Source organism: Rhinatrema bivittatum, chromosome 2 (assembly GCF_901001135.1).
Source record: "Rhinatrema bivittatum chromosome 2, aRhiBiv1.1, whole genome shotgun sequence".
Taxonomy (NCBI): domain Eukaryota; kingdom Metazoa; phylum Chordata; class Amphibia; order Gymnophiona; family Rhinatrematidae; genus Rhinatrema; species Rhinatrema bivittatum.
The window spans coordinates 233,182,154-233,201,737 of NC_042616.1; the positions used below are offsets into that span (position 1 = coordinate 233,182,154).

Consider the following 19,584-nt stretch of genomic DNA (forward strand, 5'->3'; position numbering starts at 1 on the left):
AAAAGTTTGGTTATACAAAACACAAACAGCCCGATCCAGTAAAGTCCGTGGGAGAGCGGACTAACGCCCGCTCTCCTGGCGCGCGCACCGGCCCCTTGCCGGTGCGCGCGATCCAGTATTTAAATTAGGCGACGCGGTGCAAATGAGGAAAAGGAGGCGCTAGGGACACTAGCGCGTCCCTAGCACCTCCTTTTGGCCTGGAGCGGCGGCTGTCAGCGGGTTTGACAGCCGACGCTCAATTTTGCCGGCGTCGGTTCTCGAGCCCGCTGACAGCCACGGGCTCGGAAACCGGACGCCGGCAAAATTGAGCGTCCGGTTTTCGGCCCAACAGCCGCGGGCCGAATTCAAAATTTTTTTTTTTTTTTTTACTTTTTTTTACTTTTGGGGACCTCCGACTTAATATCGCTATGATATTAAGTCGGAGGGTGCACAGAAAAGCAGTTTTTACTGCTTTTCTGTGCACTTCCCTGGCGCCGGAAGAAATTAGCGCCGACCTTTGGGCGGTGCTAATTTCTTAGAGTAAAATGTGCGGCTTGGCTGCACATTTTACTTACTGGATCGCTCGGGAATACCTAATAGGGCCATCAACATGCATTTGCATGTTGAGGGCGCTATTAGGTGCCGCGGGGTGGGCCGCGTGTTTTCCTCCCCTTACTGAATAAGGGGTAAGGGAAAACACGCGTCCAGAGCAGGGTGACAGTGCGCTCCGACGGAGCACACTTTACTGGATCGACCTGAAAGGAAATAACGGTATTTATAAATGTAGCATATCAGACAAAAGTCTGTAATTGAAGAAACAGTTATCTATTTGCAAGTAAAAATATACTAAAATTTACCAGAAGTACTCCTAAACAAAAAAAAAATTATATATCGAGTGGTCTCTAGACTAGTTTTATCATCAAAAAACCTTTTTAACTGTGAAGAGTAAAAAAAACCAAACATTCCCCTGATATACATTTGCAATGGAATTTCAGAAAGAAAAAAAAAAAAAAAAAGGGACACTCCTAGTCTCAATACTTCTGGCTTTAATTGCAAAAAATGCTTTTCGCTGCATCTGTGTATTCTTGGAAAGATCAGGGACAACATTAACCTTATCTCCCAAAAAGAGAAGTAGTCTATTTCTGAAGAAATGTTTGTCTTATTTTAAAGAATGCACATCTTCTGATAGATGACCCTGCGGGGTAAAGACCCATTTCTATTTTTCCATCACTGGGCAAATTAATCAAAGACATGGTTCTCTGTATGTTTCTTTTCTTAACGAGAATGATGTTTTACACAGTTTCCAGAGTGGTTTTCAAGCTGGTAATAGTACAGAAACATTTCTGCTATTATTTTATAGCAGCTAGATCAGAAACAAGTCGGTAAATCTTTTTTTTTTTAAAGATGTTTTGGCAGCTTTTGATTTGATAATAAATGCCATAGCATGACATTGTGTAACAGAAATTGGGATAGGAGGGGTGGTTCTGAATTGGTTTTGCTCGATCTGCAGATTCATAGGCCAAAAGATTTCTAAATAGTATGCCATCTTTTTGGGTGTTCCCCAAAGGTCTTGCCTCTCAGCATTTTTATTTGTTTATATGCGCTCTTTACGCATTTGTTGCAGGAACTAGGGACTGCCTTTAAAATGTGTGCTGATGATTCACAGCAGTTATTTCCAGTCTCGACATGCCTGTTAGAAGTTTATCTTTTGGTGCATCAAAGTTTGGTAGCCATTACACATTGGATAAACAGTGACCTCCTGTTAAATCTAGGCAAGACAGAGGCTGTACTGATTTCTCGTGCCATAAGACTCCTTCAACCTTCGGTTAGTTATGGATGGGGGTTTCAGTACATTTTTTGGACACTTATGTAATCTAGGATTCCAATTCAATACCTCTTAAATTCCCAGCTGCGTTCAGTGGTAAAAAAAAAAAAGCTTTTTTTTTAAGCTGAGAAAATTGCGGCATCTCAAGTACATCCTAAAACGTAATGATTTTTAGAGTCATTGTTCAAGCTTTTATTCTATCTGTGCTCGATTATTGCATTTGGGCCTCCCTAAGTATCATTTGACTGCCCTGCAATTACTTCTGAACACTGTGGCACGTTTGGTCCCTGGCTCTCTACGTGATCATATTACACCTATCCAGAAATCTTTACACTGGCTGTCTATATAGAGCAGAGGATAAAGTTTACAGGTTAAAGTAAGAATCTTAGAGTTCTCCATTAGGGCTGCCCAGAATTTCTTAATGAGGAGTTAAAATTATATTGTTCAGTTACAGCATCACATTTTGAGCATTTATTTTTTTTCTTACTGAACCCAGCATGAAGAATGTTTGATTAAAGGAAACATGCAGGCATGCCTTTTTATTAGCTATACCTAGCCTTCGGAACAGTCTTCCCCTGTTTTATCTGTAAGGCTGATGATTATAAGTATTAGGAAGCTTTGAAAAACACATGTTTTATGAGTAGCAGTCCAGTATTTTCCCCATTATATCAGTGTTAGTGTGACAGTGATGTCGTATTGTTGCTTTTATTTAAATTTGTCTTAATGTTTGTGCTTTATTATGATTACATGTTTTGTATGTCCTAAGACATTTGTTTTTATGTTTTGATATCTGTATTTTATGTTCTTGGAATCCACCTAGAACAGGTTCTGGTAATAAGCAGCATACAAATCATTGCAAATACACATTGTCCAATTTGCACTCAATTAGTTTGCAAATGTTAATTCAACAGGAGAAAAAAAAATCACAATTTTACCTCTGAGTTTTCTTCCTGGAATTTGAGTTTTCTTTGTAATATGAACACCTGAAACTTCACTGCCTGGTAGTCTCTCTTCAAATTCAGGTTAGCATTTTGGGCCTCCCTTGTTTTTGCCTTTTCATTTTCCAGAGCCTGAGCGAGTGCTCTGTTATTGAGCTGGACATTTTTTAGCACCACACAACTGTTTGCTGTAAGCAACACAAAAACAATTATACCACAATCTGCAACATTTTAGACCTAAAGATAGGGCTGAAAAACTGAGCACTTGAAATTCAGTGCACCGCACCTGCCAACAGGCCCATGTGAAAGAGATACTGATGTTGGGGGGGCCTGGCCCAAGATGTTACAGCCTAGAGCTTCCCCATGGCTAGGCCTGCCTGGTATTAGTGTTCTGGGAGGGAAAAGGGGGAGAGAGTACCTGGAGGAAGATCAGAGCAAAGAAAAAAAAGATACCCATATCTTGACTGGGGCCTAAGTTCTCTAAATATTTTCCCAACCCTGCTTAATAAATTTATAAGATGAAAAATAATGAAGTCTTACAGAGTATTTTGCCTTTTGTTACCAGGGTTTTGTTGACTGTAGTCGCCTTAACCAGTTGTTTATTTCTTTTTTCCTTCATACGCTCCTTTATGTCTTCCAGGCTGTCCTGAAAGGGCTTCTTCAAGCACCTTTCGTTAACCATCTTCTGACAGTTCTATACGCTGTAAATCAAATGAACAAATTAAATGGCACTGAATTGTACACTTCACAACAAACTTGCTTAAATTCACTTCAGCTGAGCGAAAAATGAAAATGTAAGTTTGTAAATGAAGAAAAATATGCACTGCATTTTTCATCTGTGAAATGCAAATTGAAAAATTACTACTTACCTCATAATTTCCTTTTCCTTAATCCAAACAGATGGATTCATGACCAAAGGGTTACATACCACTACCAGCAGATGGAGACAGAGCAAACTGATGTCTCAGTATATATACTCCTGCAGTGACATCAACCTGCCAGTATTCTCTTCAAAAGCCAACTGTGGACAGACTAGCAAAAAACTTGATTAACAACAGATAACCATTTCAGTACTCATCCAGCAGGAAACCCTGAACTTGGATGAAGAATGTATGAACATTGATTTAGAGAGACTGGATGAACACTTACCAGTAACCCCTGGAACACATAAGTAAGCAGGAGAACCATAATACAATCATTCAGCAGCCAAGGGCAAGAAGCTGAATCCATCTGTCTGGATTAAGGAAAAGGAAGTTATCAGTTAAGTAGCAATTTCTCATTTCCTAGCACCCAGACAGATTGATTCAGGACCAGTGGGATGTAACCAAGCTACTGCCGAATAGGGTGGGAGGCTGCCCTTGGTCCAGTCAAAACCTTATGTGCAAATACTGCGTCCTCCTGGGTCTGTATATCAGACGATAACACCTGGAAAAGATGTGTAAGGAGGACCACATCATAGCTCAGCAAATGTTGACAGGCGACATCAATTGAAGCTCCGCCCATGACACTGCCTGAGCCCTAGTGGAATGAGCCCTAACCCTCCTAGGCAACGGCTTTTCAGCTGCCACAAATGCTGCCGTGACTACCTCCTTAATCCAGCAAGCTATTGTAGCCACGAAACCAGCTTGCCCTGTCTACCTCCATCATGAAAGAAACAGATGATCCATCTTTTGGAAAGGTTTAGAAACCTCCAGATACCTCACAACTATCTTTTGACATCTAAAGGACACAACAGGCAATATTCCTCCGCATCTTTTTCCCTATCCAGGGACAGGAGGGAAATGGACTGATTCAAGTGAAAATCTGAGAAGAGTTCACAGCTGTATCACCCCCTGGAGTCACCCAAAGGAACCGCTCCCGGCAAGACCAGACCTGCAGCTCAGAAATTCGACATGCAGAACATATTGCCACCAGAAACACCGTTTTCAAGGTCAGTAACCACAATGAAAGGCTACACAATGGTTGAAACTTAGGGCCCGCCAAGAAATCCAACACCAGATTAGACTCCACAAGGGTGCTGGCAACTGCAAGGGAGGGAGATGTTGTTTCACTCCCCTCAAGAAACAGGCCACATCTGGATGAGCAAATAAGAATTCACAAGTCACCTGGCCCCTGAAACAGGCAAGAGCTGCTAGGGTACCTTCAAGAAATTAAGGCCTAACCCTTTATTCAACCTATCCTTCAAAAATTCCAAAATGAGCGAGATCTTAACTGAATGAGGAAGCACTCCTCGATCTTCACACCAAGTCTCAAATGCACACCAAAACCACTAATAGGCTAAGGAAGTGAAGAACTTTTGTGCCCATAGGAAGGGGGCAATCACCACAGTAGAAAATAAAGTGGAGATGTTGAGCAGTATACTAAGTAGGTGATAACCAAAAATAGAAGGCCTCCTGCGGATTCAGATTTCCCTCTACATTGTTTGTTCACATTGGACCTTCCTTTTTTGAATTACTCTGTAAAAAGGTCTGTCCTGTTCACACGCAGATGGTCACTGCTCAGACGGTTGCAGTCTGCGATTTGCTATGCCTGTTTAGCTCGTGTCTGGGCAACCCCTGCAAGGCTTCCCTTCCTTGATCTCGTGTTTTCTCCTACAAGCACATGTTTTTGACTGCAGCTTCATTCATTAACAAAAACCTCTTCTCAGTTGATTCTCTGGGCCTCTGTCCCTCCCGACGCAGCCCATGTGGCGAAACATGGTCCGTGTCGGGGGACCAAAACCTTCTTTCAAGTAATTGGTGAATAAAAGGTGAAAACGCTTTGAAACATACTTCTCCTTTCTTCATTTATTGATTTGCTCATCATAAAGGATCCGTGAACACTTAGCCCTATACCATCTTCTATTTTTGGTAATCACCACAGTAGAAGATCCACACTTCAGCAAGCGAGCCCTCTCAAGGGCCATATCATAAGACAAAACAGAGACAGATTTTTATGAAGGACAGGTCCCTACTGCAACAGATTACTGTGCGCTGGAAGGGAGGGGGGGGGGGGGAAAGTCTACCAGGAGCCTTCGCAGATCTGCATACCATGGTCTCCTGGGCCACTCAGGTGCCACCAAAAGCACCATCCCCCTGTGACTTCAACCCTCCAAACTATTCTGCCCAGCACGGGCCACAGGGAAAGGCATACAACAGCCAAACCTGCACAAGAGTATTGACACTCAAGGACTTTGGATCTCTCCTGCAACTGAAGAATCAAACAAGCAATCTTCGCATTGCGAGGAGTCGCCAGGAGGTCTAGAAACGGAAGGCCCAGCGATCCACTATCAGCTAAAATGCCTCATCCAACAATACCCATTCTCCTGGGTCCAGACTCTCCCTGCTGAGAAAGTCTGCTCTTACATTGTCTTTTCCTGCAATGTGCGAAGCCGAGATCTCCTGAAGATGCAATTCTGCCCATTCCATAAGTTGGTCTATCTCCTGCGACACTTATTGGCTCTTGGTTCCTCCCTGCCGATTGAAGAAAGCCACAGTCGTTGCATTGTCCGACGTTACCCAGACCGCTCAACCCTACAGCCTGCCACTGAACTGTAAGCATGCCAACTGGAACGCCCAGACTTCCAGCTGATTGATGTTCCAGAAAGACTCTTCTATATTCCAGCGCCCTTGCACAGTTAGTTCCCGACAGTGAGCTCCCCAACCCTGGAGGCTTGATTCTGTCATGAGTACCAACCAGTCCGGCGATGTCAGGAAAACTCCTTCAGATAATCTGCATGCAACCACCACTGGAGGTGAGAGTAGACTTCCATTGGCAGGTGAAGCCAAACAGAATAGTCCTGAGACTGCTGGTTCCAACAAGACAGCAGGGAGCACTGAAGAGGACGCATATGCATTCTCACCCACTGCACCAATTTCAGGGTTGCCGCCATGAGTACCAACCAATCCGGCGATGTCAGGAAAACTCCTTCAGATAATCTGCATGCAACCACCACTGGAGGTGAGAGTAGACTTCCATTGGCAGGTGAAGCCAAACAGAATAGTCCTGAGACTGCTGGTTCCAACAAGACAGCAGGGAGCACTGAAGAGGACGCATATGCATTCTCACCCACTGCACCAATTTCAGGGTTGCCGCCAAATTGAGTACCTGCAGATAGGAAAACTTGCAAAACAGGGTGCCCTGCATTGCAAAATGTGCAATGCAGGGCACCCTGTTTTGCAATGCAGGGCACCCTGTTTTGCAAGTTTTCCTATCTGCAGGTACTCAATTTGGCGGCAACCCTGAAATTGGTGCAGTGGGTGAGAATGCATATGCGTCCTCTTCAGTGCTCCCTGCTGTCTTGTTGGAACCAGCAGTCTCAGGACTATTCTGTTTGGCTTCACCTGCCAATGGAAGTCTACTCTCTCCTCCAGTGGTGGTTGCATGCAGATTATCTGAAGGAGTTTTCCTGACATCGCCGGACTGGTTGGTACTCATGACAGAATCAAGCCTCCAGGGTTGGGGAGCTCACTGTCGGGAACTAACTGTGCAAGGGCGCTGGAATATAGAAGAGTCTTTCTGGAACATCAATCAGCTGGAAGTCTGGGCGTTCCAGTTGGCATGCTTACACATTACCTATTTCCACATCATCAGGCTTGATGATGTGGAAATAGGTCATCATATATAAGACTATCTTTCAAAGAAATATTGATATTCTGTTTCCCTGGTTATATTTGTAGAAAAATCCATAAAACGTTATTACGGTGGACTTGGGGAAATCCACTGCTTGTCCCTGGGATAAGCAGTATGGACTCTATTGTACTTTTTTGGATTGTGCCAGGTACTTGTGACCTGGATTGGCCATTGTTGGAAACAGGATGCTGGGCTTGATGGACCCTTGGTCTGACCCAGTATGGCATGCTCTTATGTTCTTAACTTTGCCCTGCTTCATGTCGAACTGAAAACCCATATACTCCAACGACTGAGATGGCTAAAGACTGCTCTTGGATAGGTTCACCACCCAACCAAGTTCCTGCAACAGAGAGTTCACCTCAGGCTCTCTTGGCCCGAATCAGCCAGGCATCCAGATACAGGTGTACCAGGATCCCATTCTCTCTCAACTCTGCTGCTGCCACCACCACCACCACCATAACCTTGGAAGAAGTTCTGGAAGTGGTGGTTGGACCAAAAGGCAGCACCCGAAACTGATAATAGTACCACATGACTGCGACACGCAGAAAGAATTGGTGCTCCAATCGGATGGGAATACGTAGGTATGCCTCGGACAGATCCAAGGTGGTCAGAAATTCCCCTGACTGCACAGCCATTATCACAGAGTACAATGTTTCCATGCAAAAATGAGTCACCCGCAAATGACAGTTGATCCCTTTGAGATCCAGGATGGAACAAAAGCAGCCCTCCTTCTTGGGCACACTGAAATAAATGGAATATCAACCCGTATTTTCTTGAGACATGGGTACTGGAACCACAGCCCTCAGACTGAGAAGCCTTGACAGTGGACACACTACTGCCTGCAGGGAGACACCATGAACATACCCAGAGGAACACTTTGAAACTCCAGCATATATCCCTCTTGAATCACCTCCAGGACCCATTGATCTGATGTCTACCTACCTCTAAGAGAGACATTCGCCTATGTCCTGTTCCCGGGGGGGGGGGGGGGGGGAGGGGAAATCGGCAGGTTCCACTATCAGAGCCCACAACCCGCCTGGACTGTCTGGGACAAAAGGACCGAGACCTACTGAAAGGCAGAGTCCTCTGAAAGGTTGCCCCTCTGTAGAGACAACCCCTCATACCAAAGGGGTGCAGCGACTGCTTCTTATCCTCTGGCAACTGAGGATTCTCTCCACTTACTGGCCAGCTTCTCCAACTTGCTCCCACACAAAAGAGTGAGTCTTTAAAAAGGCAATTTCATAACATTAGCTTTGGAGGTCGCATCTGCCAACCAATTTCTCAGCCATAACTGATGCCTAGCCGCTATTACCGAAGCCACTGCTCTGGCCAAGGTGTGACCAAAATCGCAGCCCGCATTTGCTAAAAAGGCATCAGCGGGTTCCATAACCGCCCTGGAATTCACTCGTCATCAACCTCCTGAGAGAGAACAGCCACTAGGGAACAACAAGAAGCTATCTACAAGGTTATTGCCACTGCTTCAAATGCTTAAGGATGGCCTCTATCTTCCTATCATGCACATCCTTCAAGGCTGCTCCAACTTCCACGGGGATAGTCATCCATTTAGAGATGGTACAGACAAGTGCATCCACTTTTGGAAAACGCAGATGCTCTCTCACCACTGGATCCAAGGGGTACAGGCCTTCCAAAGTCCGACCCCATTTGAAATTTGCCTCTGTGCATCCCACTGAAGATCAGTCAGTTCTTGAATGGCTTCCATAACAAGGAAAAACCAGGCGGCTTTATGCAAAGAAACCAAAATGGAGAAATTACTTACCTGATAATTTCGTTTTCCTTAGTGTAGACAGATGGACTCAGGACCAATGGGTATAGTGTGCTCCTGATAGCCCTTGGAGACTGAGTCAGATTTCAATCTGACATCAGCACTACATATACCCATGCAGGAAGCTCTGCTCCTCAGTATTCTCCTTGAAAAGCAATGGTGGATATATGTATGTTTGGATAACTTTATTAACTTAAACTAGTTGACGTGAATTGTAGCTGAAGACTGCCAGTGTCATCAGCCGAGAAATGCCGACACCCGGTAACTATGGGTGTCTTAACTGGGGGGTAAGTCTGACTTACCCGTGTTTGTCTTGCTCTCGGGGATTGTCACCCTGAGATTTCTCTATTTTGAGGCAGCCGTGGGCAGGATATTGAGTCCATCTGTCTACACTAAGGAAAACAAAATTATCAGGTAAGTAATTTCTCCATTTCCTAGCGTGTAGCAGATGGACTCAGGACCAATGGGATGTACAAAAGCTACTCCCAAACCGGGTGGGAGGCTGCCTGTGGCCAACTTAGTACTGCCCTTGCGAATGCTGTGTCCTCCCTGACATGAGCATCCAGGTGGTAGAACCGCGAGAAGGTGTGAATGGAGGACCATGTCGCCGCCCAACAGATCTCGGCGGGTGACAGCATCTTGGTTTCTGCCCAGGAAATTGCCTGGGCCCTTGTGGAATGGGCCTTGACTTGTAGAGGTGGAGGCTTCCCTGCCTCTACGTAGGCCGCCTTGATTACTTCTTTGATCCAGCGGGCTATGGGTGCCCTCGAGGCTGCTTCCCCTTGTTTCTTCCCGCTGTGAAGGACGAATAGGTGGTCCGTCTTTCGTACGGATTCAGATCTTTCCAGGTAGCAGACTAGGAGTCTGCCAACGTTAAGATGGCGTAGGCAACGCGAGCCTTTCGAGTTCTTATGCTCGTCTGGAGGTGGCAGCGAGATGGTTTGGTTTAGATGGAAATGAGAAACCACCTTGGGAAGGAAGAAGGGGACAGTGTGTAGCTGTATGGATCCCGGCAGGATAGAGCTTGAAGTTCAGAGATGTGACGGGCTGAACATATTGCCACTAAGAATGCAGTCTTCAAGGTCAGGAGCTGTAGGGACAGACCGCATGTAGGTCTGAAGGAAGATCCCGCTAGGAAGTAGAGTACTAGATTACTAGAGTACTAGAGTACTTTAGTGGTGGTCAGATTTGCTTGACCCCTCTCAGGAAGCGGGAGACATCTGGATGGGAAGATAGGCTGATGCCGTCCACTTTGGCTCTGAAGCAGGCCAGCACGGCCAGTTGAACCTTGATGGAGCTGAGAGACAACCCTTTCTTCAGGCCGTCCTGCAGGAATTCCAGGATCAAGGGAGTTTTGACTGTCCGCGGAAGGATGTCACGGTCTTCACACCAGGCTTTGAATATTCTCCATATTCGTATATAAAAGTTAAAGATGTGGAAAACTTGCGTGCTCGGAGCAAGGTATCAATTACTGCCCTCAAGTATCCGCTCTTCTTCAGGTGAGTCTTCTCAATGGGCAGACCGTAAGAGAGAATAGAGTTGGGTCTTTGTGGAGCAGGTCCCTGTGTGGGGGTAGACACAGGGGGTTCCCCGCCAGAAGTATTCGCATGTCTGCGTACCACAGCTTTCTTGGCCAGTCCGGGGCCACTAGAAGTACTAGTCCCCTGTGGTGTTCTATCTTGCAGATGATCCCGCCCAGTAGTAGACATGGAGGAAAGGCGTACAGCAGTTCTTCCTGTGGCCAGGTTTGGACGACTGTGTCGATAACCTGGGATTGAGGGTCTCATCTGCGACTGAAGAAGTTGAGAACTTGGGCGTTGGACCGGGTTGCCATAAGATCCATGGCTGGAGTTCCCCAGCGGTCTATTATCAACTGGAAGGCTGTGATCGACAGCCTCCATTCCCCTGGGTCTAGACTTTCTCTGCTGAGGTAGTCCGCAGTGACGTTGTCTTTTCCCACGATGTGGGTGGCCGAGATCCCTTGCAGGTTTGCTTCCGCCCACGTCATTAGTGGGTCTATTTCTAGGGACACCTGTTGGCTTCTGGTTCCTCCCTGGCGGTTGTGTAGGCCACTGTTGTAGCGTTGTCAGACATGACTGACAGCTTTTCCTCGGAGTCTGTGACTGAATCATAGGCAGGCTAGCCTGACTGCCCGGGCTTCCAGTCGGTTGATGTTCCATCCCGACTCTTCCTTGTCCCATTGCCCCTGGGCCGTCAGTTCCTGACAGTGGGCTCCCCATCCTAAGCTTACATCCGTGGTGAGCAAGACCCAGGTCGGTGGAGATAGTCTTACTCCCTTGCTCAGATGGTCTTGTAGCCACCATAGGAGCTGGATCTGAACCTCCGCTGGCAACTGGAGGCGGACGGTGTAGTCCTGGGACATCGGGTTCCATCGTGACAGTAGGGAATGTTGTAGTGGTCGCATGTGGGCCCTTGCCCATGGTATGACTTCTAGGGTTGATGTCATGAGTCAGAGGACTTGGAGGTAGTCCCATACCGTGGGGCGAACACCGTTCAACAGTTTTCTCAACTGGTCCATCAATTTCCTTCTCCTTGTAACGGGAAGGACGACCTTGTCCTGTTGGGTGTTGAATCGGACTCCCAGGTATTCTAGAGATAGGGAGGGCTGCAGACAGCTGTTGGTTGTGTTGACGACCCACCCAAGGTTTTGCAGTAAGTTCTTGACTCTGGAGGTTGCCTGATGACTTTCTTCTGGAGATTTTGCTCTGATCAGCCAATTGTCCAGGTACGGGTGTACGAGGATTCCTTCTTTCCTCAGTGTCGCTGCCACTACCACCATAATTTTGGTGAACGTCCGAGGGGCAGTGGCTAGTCCGAAGGATAGCGCTCGGAACTGGTAGTGGTGGTCCATGATCGCGAAGCGTAGAAAGCGCTGGTGGTCGTGATGAACCGGGTTGTGCAGATAGGCTTCTGACAGATCCAGGGAGGTCAGAAATTCTCCTGGCTGTACTGCCCTTATAACCAAACGGAAGTGTGGTACCCTCAGGTAGCGGATGACAGACTTGAGGGCCAGGATGGGCCGGAACTTTCCCTCTTTCTTGGGGACGATAAAATAGATGGAATAGTGCCCAGTATTTTGTTGGTGTTGGGCACTGGTGTTATAGCCTCCAGGGAGAGCAATTTTGTCAGTGTGGTTTCTACTGCCGTCCTCTTGGAGAGGGAGTGGCAAGGGGTTTTCACAAATTTGTCTGGAGGGGTGCTGCGGAAAGTCCAGATAGTATTCCTCTTGAATGATGGTATAGGACCCACTTGTCCGACGTTATCTCGACCCATCTTTGGAAGAATAGGGCAAGCCTGCCCCCTATTGCTTCTTCCTATGGATGGGTCTGTTGATTCTCATTGTGCGGTGCGGCTGGGGCCTGGACCTGAGCCGGCTCCCCTCTTCTTGTGTTTGTTCCGAAAGGACTGGCCCCTGCCTGCGGGGCAAGGTGCTTGGTATGTATTCTTGTACGGTCTAAAGCGCTGTGATTCTCTGCCCTTGGATGTTCGGGAAGAGGGACGATGACTTCTTTTGTTCTTGTCCTCCGGTAGCCGAGGTACTGGGGATTCGCCCCATTTGTCAGCTAATTTCTCCAGTTTGCTTCCGAACAGGAGGGCCCCTTTAAAGGGTATTCTCTGAGTTTCATCTTGGAGGTCGCATTGGCTGAGCAGCTTCGGAGGAGCCAGAGTTCCTACTGGCTGCCACAATGGATGAGTCGCCCCTGGCTGAGGTGTGCACCAGGTCGGACGTCGCATCCGTGAGGAAGGATATCGCTGGTTCTAATGTTTCGACGGGCATGGTAGCGTTCCTGGCAAGAGATAAGCAGGCACGTGTCACCACGGCACAGCAGGCAGCGATCTGTAGTGACATAGCTGCTGCATCAAATGACTGTTTAAGGATGGATTCCTGATGTCTGTCCTGGGCATCCTTGAGTGCCACTCCTCCTTCGACTGGAATGGTAGTGCGCTTTGTGACAGTGCAGACCATGGCGTCCACTTTGGGAAACACCAGGAGTTCTTTGGCTGAGGGATCCAATGATTATAGGGCTTCTAGGGCCTGTCCTCCTTTGAAACTGGCCTCCGGAGCATTCCATTCCAGGTCGATCAGTTGTACGGCTTGTAGCAATGGGAAATGGAGTGAGACCTGACACAGCCCGACCAGAAGAGGGTTCGTCTTTGGTTCCACTGTGGCGCTTGTGCCTGGGATGGGCAGTTCTTTCAGGCTCAGAGACACGAGGTCTGGTAACTCGTCTTTGGAGAAGAAACGCATCATGGTATGGTATGGTTCCGTTCCTGGAGAGATTTCTCCTTCCTCCAGGGAGTCTGGTTCTTCCTCAGAGGTGTCCATGTCCCCCTAAGAGGAGGCTTTTGTCCGGAGGGGGCATGTCTCGGGGAGGCCGAGCGGGGCCTGGAAGGTTTTGGTCTTCTGGTTGTACATATGTACATGGTGGAGGCTGTGTCACCGGTGGCTCCGATTGTGCCCGGACAAAGGTTTGCAGCCCTTTGAATAATTCTACCCAGGAAAAGGTTCCTGGGACCATATTGAAGCCAGCGGCATTCACAGAGGGGCCGAACTGAGAAGGGGCTGAGCCGGGGATAGAAAGGTCCAGGGTACTATAGTTGATGGAGCTAGATTCCTCTACTGGCCGGGGGGGGGGGGGGGGGGGGGGGGGCCTTGTCTTGGTTCCCCTAGGGCCGCCTCGCACTGTAGGCACAGGGCAGAATTCTCCTCATGTTACGCAGCTCTTAGGTGGCAAGCTGGGCAGAGGACTTGTGCCTTGGCTTTCTTGGCCGGTGGTGCCAAGTTTTGGACATGTAGGGTCATTCAAGTCTGGCCTGTGCATTTGTGTGTGCGCACCGGGCGGCTTAGAAATGCGCTCCGGGGATGTCGAAGATGTGCATGCAAACTGCAAAGATATGCATGCAGGCCGCTATGTGCGCTTATGGGGATGCGCGTACCGCTGTACGTACAGGCTTAACTTGTGCACCCGGCACCCTAGTGTGCGTTGTTGTGCGCACAAGTTATGTGCCTGGCTCGCTGCTGTGTGCACGGCTCAGGTAAGCAGACAGTACGGCGATCGATGGGGGGGGAAATGGTGCCGATGACCACGCGGGCAAGATGGCGACCCCCCGGAGGGTCTCCACATGGGGGGACCCTCGTACCGGATCAGGGTCTAGCCCGTACAGGGCTGATCAACCAGACAGGACAGACGCCGGCTGACGATCTGTGCGGCTATCCGAGCCTCAGAGACTAAAAGTTTTCTACCTTACCTTATCTTGGCGTTTCCCGGTCTCGGGCCAGGCAGTCTCCGGCTGCGGGGGAGAGGGAAAAGTACCTTCACCGCCGTGCTCGGTCTTGCACCCACTGCCTCTCAGCCACTCCCGTTCCTGGGGACTATGTCCACGCCGGGAACCAGCTACCGGACCGAGGCTTACCTCTGAGGGATCTCGGAAATCACCTCAGGAATTCTCGACTGGGGGAGGGACCCTTAGGTATCACCACAGGAGAGCGGGGCTCGTCTGCAGAGGTAAGATTATTTCTTCTTTGGTTTGGATTTTCTAACGCTGTGCAAGCATGTGTATAGTCCCGAACTGCTAAGGAGACGGAGAAATACTGAAGAGCAGAGCTTCCTGCATGGGTATATGTAGTGCTGACGTCAGACTGAAATCTGACTCAGTCTCCAACTATCAGGAGCACACTATACCCATTAGTCCTGAGTCCATCTGCTATACGCTAGGAAATGGGATTTTTCTTTGGCTCAGACATGGAATCTGCCCCAGGTACTCCCAGCATCTTCAACAACTGGGAAATCAGGGCTGGCAGTTCATTTCTATGAAAGATCCGCAACAGTCCTATTCGGTTCCAGTCCCAGAGGAATTTCTCCCCATCCTCCAGAGGGTCAGGATCTGCTTCATCAGTGCCATCCGGATTCTTATCAGGAGAACCCGCAGTCAATTAAGGTGTACTTCGGCGCTTAACAGTTATACCAGAAGAGGGAGAGGCCACCACCTGAGAATCTGACCTGACAGAATGGACGGAGCTGAGGACTTCACCTTAAGAAAGTATTGCAATCCTTGAAAAAAATTCTACTCAAGAAAAGGCAGAAGGATTCATGCCAAAACCAGAAGGCACTCATGCTGTGCCCACTGAGCTGCTGTCCCCTGCTGATGAGCCAATCAAGGGAGTTGCCAAGGTTAGGTGTCCCTCCTGACATGTCTTTAGCCAGGCCATCATCAGGCTGGGAAGAACCAGACTTAGTAAAATCAGAAGATAATTCTCCCTGAGCCTCTAAGCAGCGCTGGCAAAAGTTAGAGGGCATTGCAGGCTGAGATGCCCGAATACGACAAGCAGCACAGAGGGAAAGGTACTTAGGTTTCTTAGCCACAGGTGCTATTAATTCATCAGTACACTTAATAGGTGACTGAAGGTGTGCGTCCAGCCGAATTCACTCTGAAAAATTTAGGTGCACAAAATTTAGGAGTCCCAAAGCTATGCGCTGCAAAACTAAGTGCAGTCACCATGCCAAGCCAGGGCGAACAACCACTATGTTACAGAATGGGCGCCCAAAGGAAATTGGGCACACAGCCGGATGCATTTGCACGCACCGGTGGTCCTGCAGAGGGCAGCCGAACCCACAGAAAAAAAGCACACAAAAAATGCCACCATGGCCTACCACAGAAAGAAGCCTAACATTGGGGCCCAGCCTGCCTGTGCCGCTCAACCCACTAGGCTGCCCAGGTCCCTTAAACTCCACGGGAGTTGGAACGAACGTTGGAACAGCGCAGTGAGCATGAACACTGGAGAAGTCCATCTACCCTTTTTTTTTTTTTTAAGCTTACCTGAGCTCAGCCTTTTCCGGCTGAGTACAGTCTCCAGCTGTGGGGGAAGAGGGCATATACAGTCTCTGCAGTGCTCAGCTTCCTGCACCCGCTGCCTTTCAGCTGCTTAAATCAGTTAAGTCCATGCCAGCTGAAGAACCAGCTACCGGACCAAGGCACTCATCTGAGGGTCTATGGAAATCATCTAAGGAATTCTCAACTGGGGGAGGGACCATTACGTATCACTACAGAAGAGCAGGGCAACTCAAAGCTCCTATTAATTCTCCTCTAAATTTTGAAGCAATCCCCAGTAGAGAAATGCACATCCACCATCTGCTGGAGATGGAGAATACTGGCAGGCTGATGTCACCGCAGGAGTATATATACTGACACGTCAGTTTGCTCTGTCTCCATCTGCTGGTATAGGTGCATAACCCACTGGTCCTGAATCCATCTGTCTGGGTGCTAGGAAAGCCATATTTTAACAGAGTAAAAATATTCTATGTAATAAAGTAATTTGTCATCCATTTTTACATTAAAAATTTACCATAGCTCAGGAAATGATAGTCATTACCTGCACACACATACCTTACAGTTTTTTCCATTAGTTGGTCAGCTGAGAAAATAGAAACATAATGCTACCAGTAGTCACACAATTTATTTCTGGTTCCAGTGAATCTGAGGACATGCATGTACACATTTAAAGAAAGTATGATTCAAACAGTCATTAGTTACAAGATATAAACCCTTGCAGCAGACCACAGTCTGTGTGTTAGCCCATGATACATTAGGTAGCTAAAAAACAAACAAAAAAAAGAAAACCTCTACAAGCAAGCCTAGTATTCAGCTTTTTAATTCTGCAATATCTGTTCACACATGCACCAATCAACTATTTCTTGCTGATTGCTTACTGGTATGCCAGGAAGCATTATTTAAGAGGGATGGGCATGAGGCAGGAAGCGGACTACTGTACTTTCAGCACCCTCACAATGCAGGTGGTGTTTTGCTTTTCTGCTCCCAATTATTTTGTCTCCAACAATTCTTTTAGACTAAGATGTCTTTTCTGTAATAATTCTTAAACAGCCAAAATATACCACCTTTTGATAAAGTATCAAAAGCAGTTTACATAACACAAAAAAAACCCAAAGTCGATGCATTCATAAACATTTAATCTTTCCATTATTTTTATTTTAAACATTTATAAAATTTATTATAAAAAAAAAACTAGTGGTTTAGTAAATGGTTCACAGTTGTAATTTTACCTTCATTCAGGTCCTACTGACTGGGAGAGACCTAATGAAAGCTGGGAAGAGTAGGAAAACACAGTTGCAGCTCCAAGAAATTTAATCTGGATGGGTCAATCCCTATTTATTCGGTATATAATCCTCTCTCTACACTGCTACCTAAAACCAAGAAACATTTTGCATCATAAGAATTTGAAAAAAAACAACCCACTAAAATATATTACCCCGTCACATCTGCTAAGTCAGCTCCTTCTGAGCTACTTATGTACAGACCCCCAACATATTTCATGATACTAAATTAACATTCTCCATTCTATCCCACCTAACCCATCGACTTTAATCCTTTCAGCTCAAACCCTGTCATTTGTAGGTCTTATCTGTCTTGATTAGACTGTAAACTCCAAGGAGCAAGTGTAAATTACGTTGTAGCTCTGGACAGCGATGCGAAGCTTTGGTATGCACCATACAGATGAGTAACAACAACAACAATAAGTCTCTCTCTTTCATTTTCAGCCACTCGCTGGAGAGTACCAAATGTCACCACATCCTCCGAAAGCTGTCTATAAATCTCTGGAGCTGTCATTTTTCGGGAGTTTTATGGGGGATCAGATTAATTGCAACCGAGATCAAAAGCTGAAACCCGAAGAGTCAGGGAGAATGGGAGGAGAGTCAGCTGTTGCATCCGAACACAAAGCTCGGAGCAAACGTAAACGGACGCCTGCGAGAGATTTTCAAATCGCCGTTTGAGCCGCGCGGAAGGTGCTCCTTCAAAGCCGACCACTGTACAGGAATTTGCAAAGCCCACACCGCACTTACCGCGGGAGGCTGGGCCACGGCACCCGCCGGGAGCCTCCGACCCCCGGCTGCAGGCCACGGAGCAACGATCGGGGGGGGGGGGGGGGTCTATCACGGCCGCTTGAACAACAAACCGTCGGCCCGGAAGAAACTCCGTCTCGCGGACGTTCAAAAATCTGCGCCGCAGCGCCTCATTCGCCGAAGTTTGATGTCACGTGATAAGGAAGGACGCTCCAGCCAGCCAACGGCCGGCAATGACGTCAGAAACTCGGTTCCGCAGACCCCGGCCTTCCCTAGTGGGGCTTCATGGAGGGGTAAAACTGTTGCTGGGACTGCTGTGGAAAAGGAAGCAGAAGTCCATTTTCTGGTACATGTGTTTATATAGGAAACTCTTGAAGGAATTAAAAAGATAAGTGGCAATGTTCTGTTGTGGATTGAGAACTGGTTAAAAGATATAAAACAGAGAATAGAGCTAAATGGTTAATATTCTCAATAAAAAAAAAAAGTGAATAGTGGGGTTCCCCAGAGAACTGCTGCTTTTTAACACACTACACTTTTTCTGGCACTTAAATGACCTTGAAATGGGAACGTGGGTGATCAAATTTGCTGATGATACCAAATTATTTGAAGTTGTTATGAGGATTGTGAAAAATTGCAGAAGGATTTTGGGAGACAGGCTATCCTAATGGCAGGTGACATTTAATATGGACCAGTGCAAAATGATGCAGGTAGAGAAGAGCACCCCAAATTATGGCCACACAATGCAAGGTTCCATATTCAGTCACCAAGAACAGTGTACAGCAGCAGCCAAGAAAGCAAATAGAATGCTAGGGAATATTAAGAAGGGAATGGCAAATAAAACAGAGAATATCAATGCCTCTGTATTGCTCCATGATGAAACTGCACCTTGAGTGTTGTATGCAATTTTGGTCACTGCATCACCAAAAAGATATAGCGAAATTGGAGAAAGTACAGAGAAGGGCAACCAAAATGATAAAGGTGATGGAACAATTCCCCTGCGAGGATAGACTAAAGATTCATCGTAAAGAAGAGACGAATGAGGGGAGTTATGATAGAGGTCTAAGAATGTGTGGAGTGGAACAGATAAATGTGAATCTGTTGTTTACTCTTTCAAAAAGTGCAAGGACTAGGGGATACACAATGAAGTTACTAGGTAATACATTTAAGATAAATAGGAGAAAATATGTTTTTACTTGAATAATTAAATTCAAATTCATTGCCAGAGGATGTAGTAAAAGCTGTTAGTGTAGCTGGGTTTTAAAAAAAGTTTGGACAAATTCCTGGAAGAAAAGGCCATAAATCATTACTGAGGTGGAGTTGGGGGTAATCTCCCAAACTTTTGGGATCTTGCCAGGTACTTATGACCTGGATTGGCCATTGCTGGAAACAAGATTCTGGACTTAATGGACCTTTGGACTGACCTGGTATGGCAAATCTTATTTCTTCAAAATGTTTTTATTCGGCATACCATCAATACTAGATGGATTACAAATGTGCATACATAATGTAAACATGCACAATAAAATGCAAAATAATAAGAAAAAAATTCCCAAATACAAAAACAAACTT

General features: G+C 46.8%; 1 protein-coding gene across 4 annotated transcripts in view; it reads right to left on the reverse strand.

Moving 5' to 3' along the window:
* Positions 1 to 18,332, reverse strand: part of SGO1 (shugoshin 1) — a 102,076-nt gene extending 83,744 nt beyond the window's left edge. The window contains exons 1-4 of one of the 4 annotated variants that reach the window (XM_029589286.1): positions 18,016 to 18,330; positions 17,218 to 17,358; positions 3,283 to 3,443; positions 2,740 to 2,930 (exon numbers count right to left, since the gene is read on the reverse strand). In XM_029589286.1, the coding sequence (XP_029445146.1) occupies positions 2,740 to 2,930; positions 3,283 to 3,424 (333 nt within the window). In that variant the 5' untranslated portion in view covers positions 3,425 to 3,443; positions 17,218 to 17,358; positions 18,016 to 18,330. Of the gene's footprint in view, positions 1 to 2,739; positions 2,931 to 3,282; positions 3,444 to 17,217; positions 17,359 to 18,015 lie in introns of all 4 variants that reach the window. The other 3 variants (XM_029589287.1, XM_029589285.1, XM_029589288.1) reach the window with 3 other exon arrangements.
* Between the last annotated feature and the right edge of the window lie 1,252 nt (positions 18,333 to 19,584).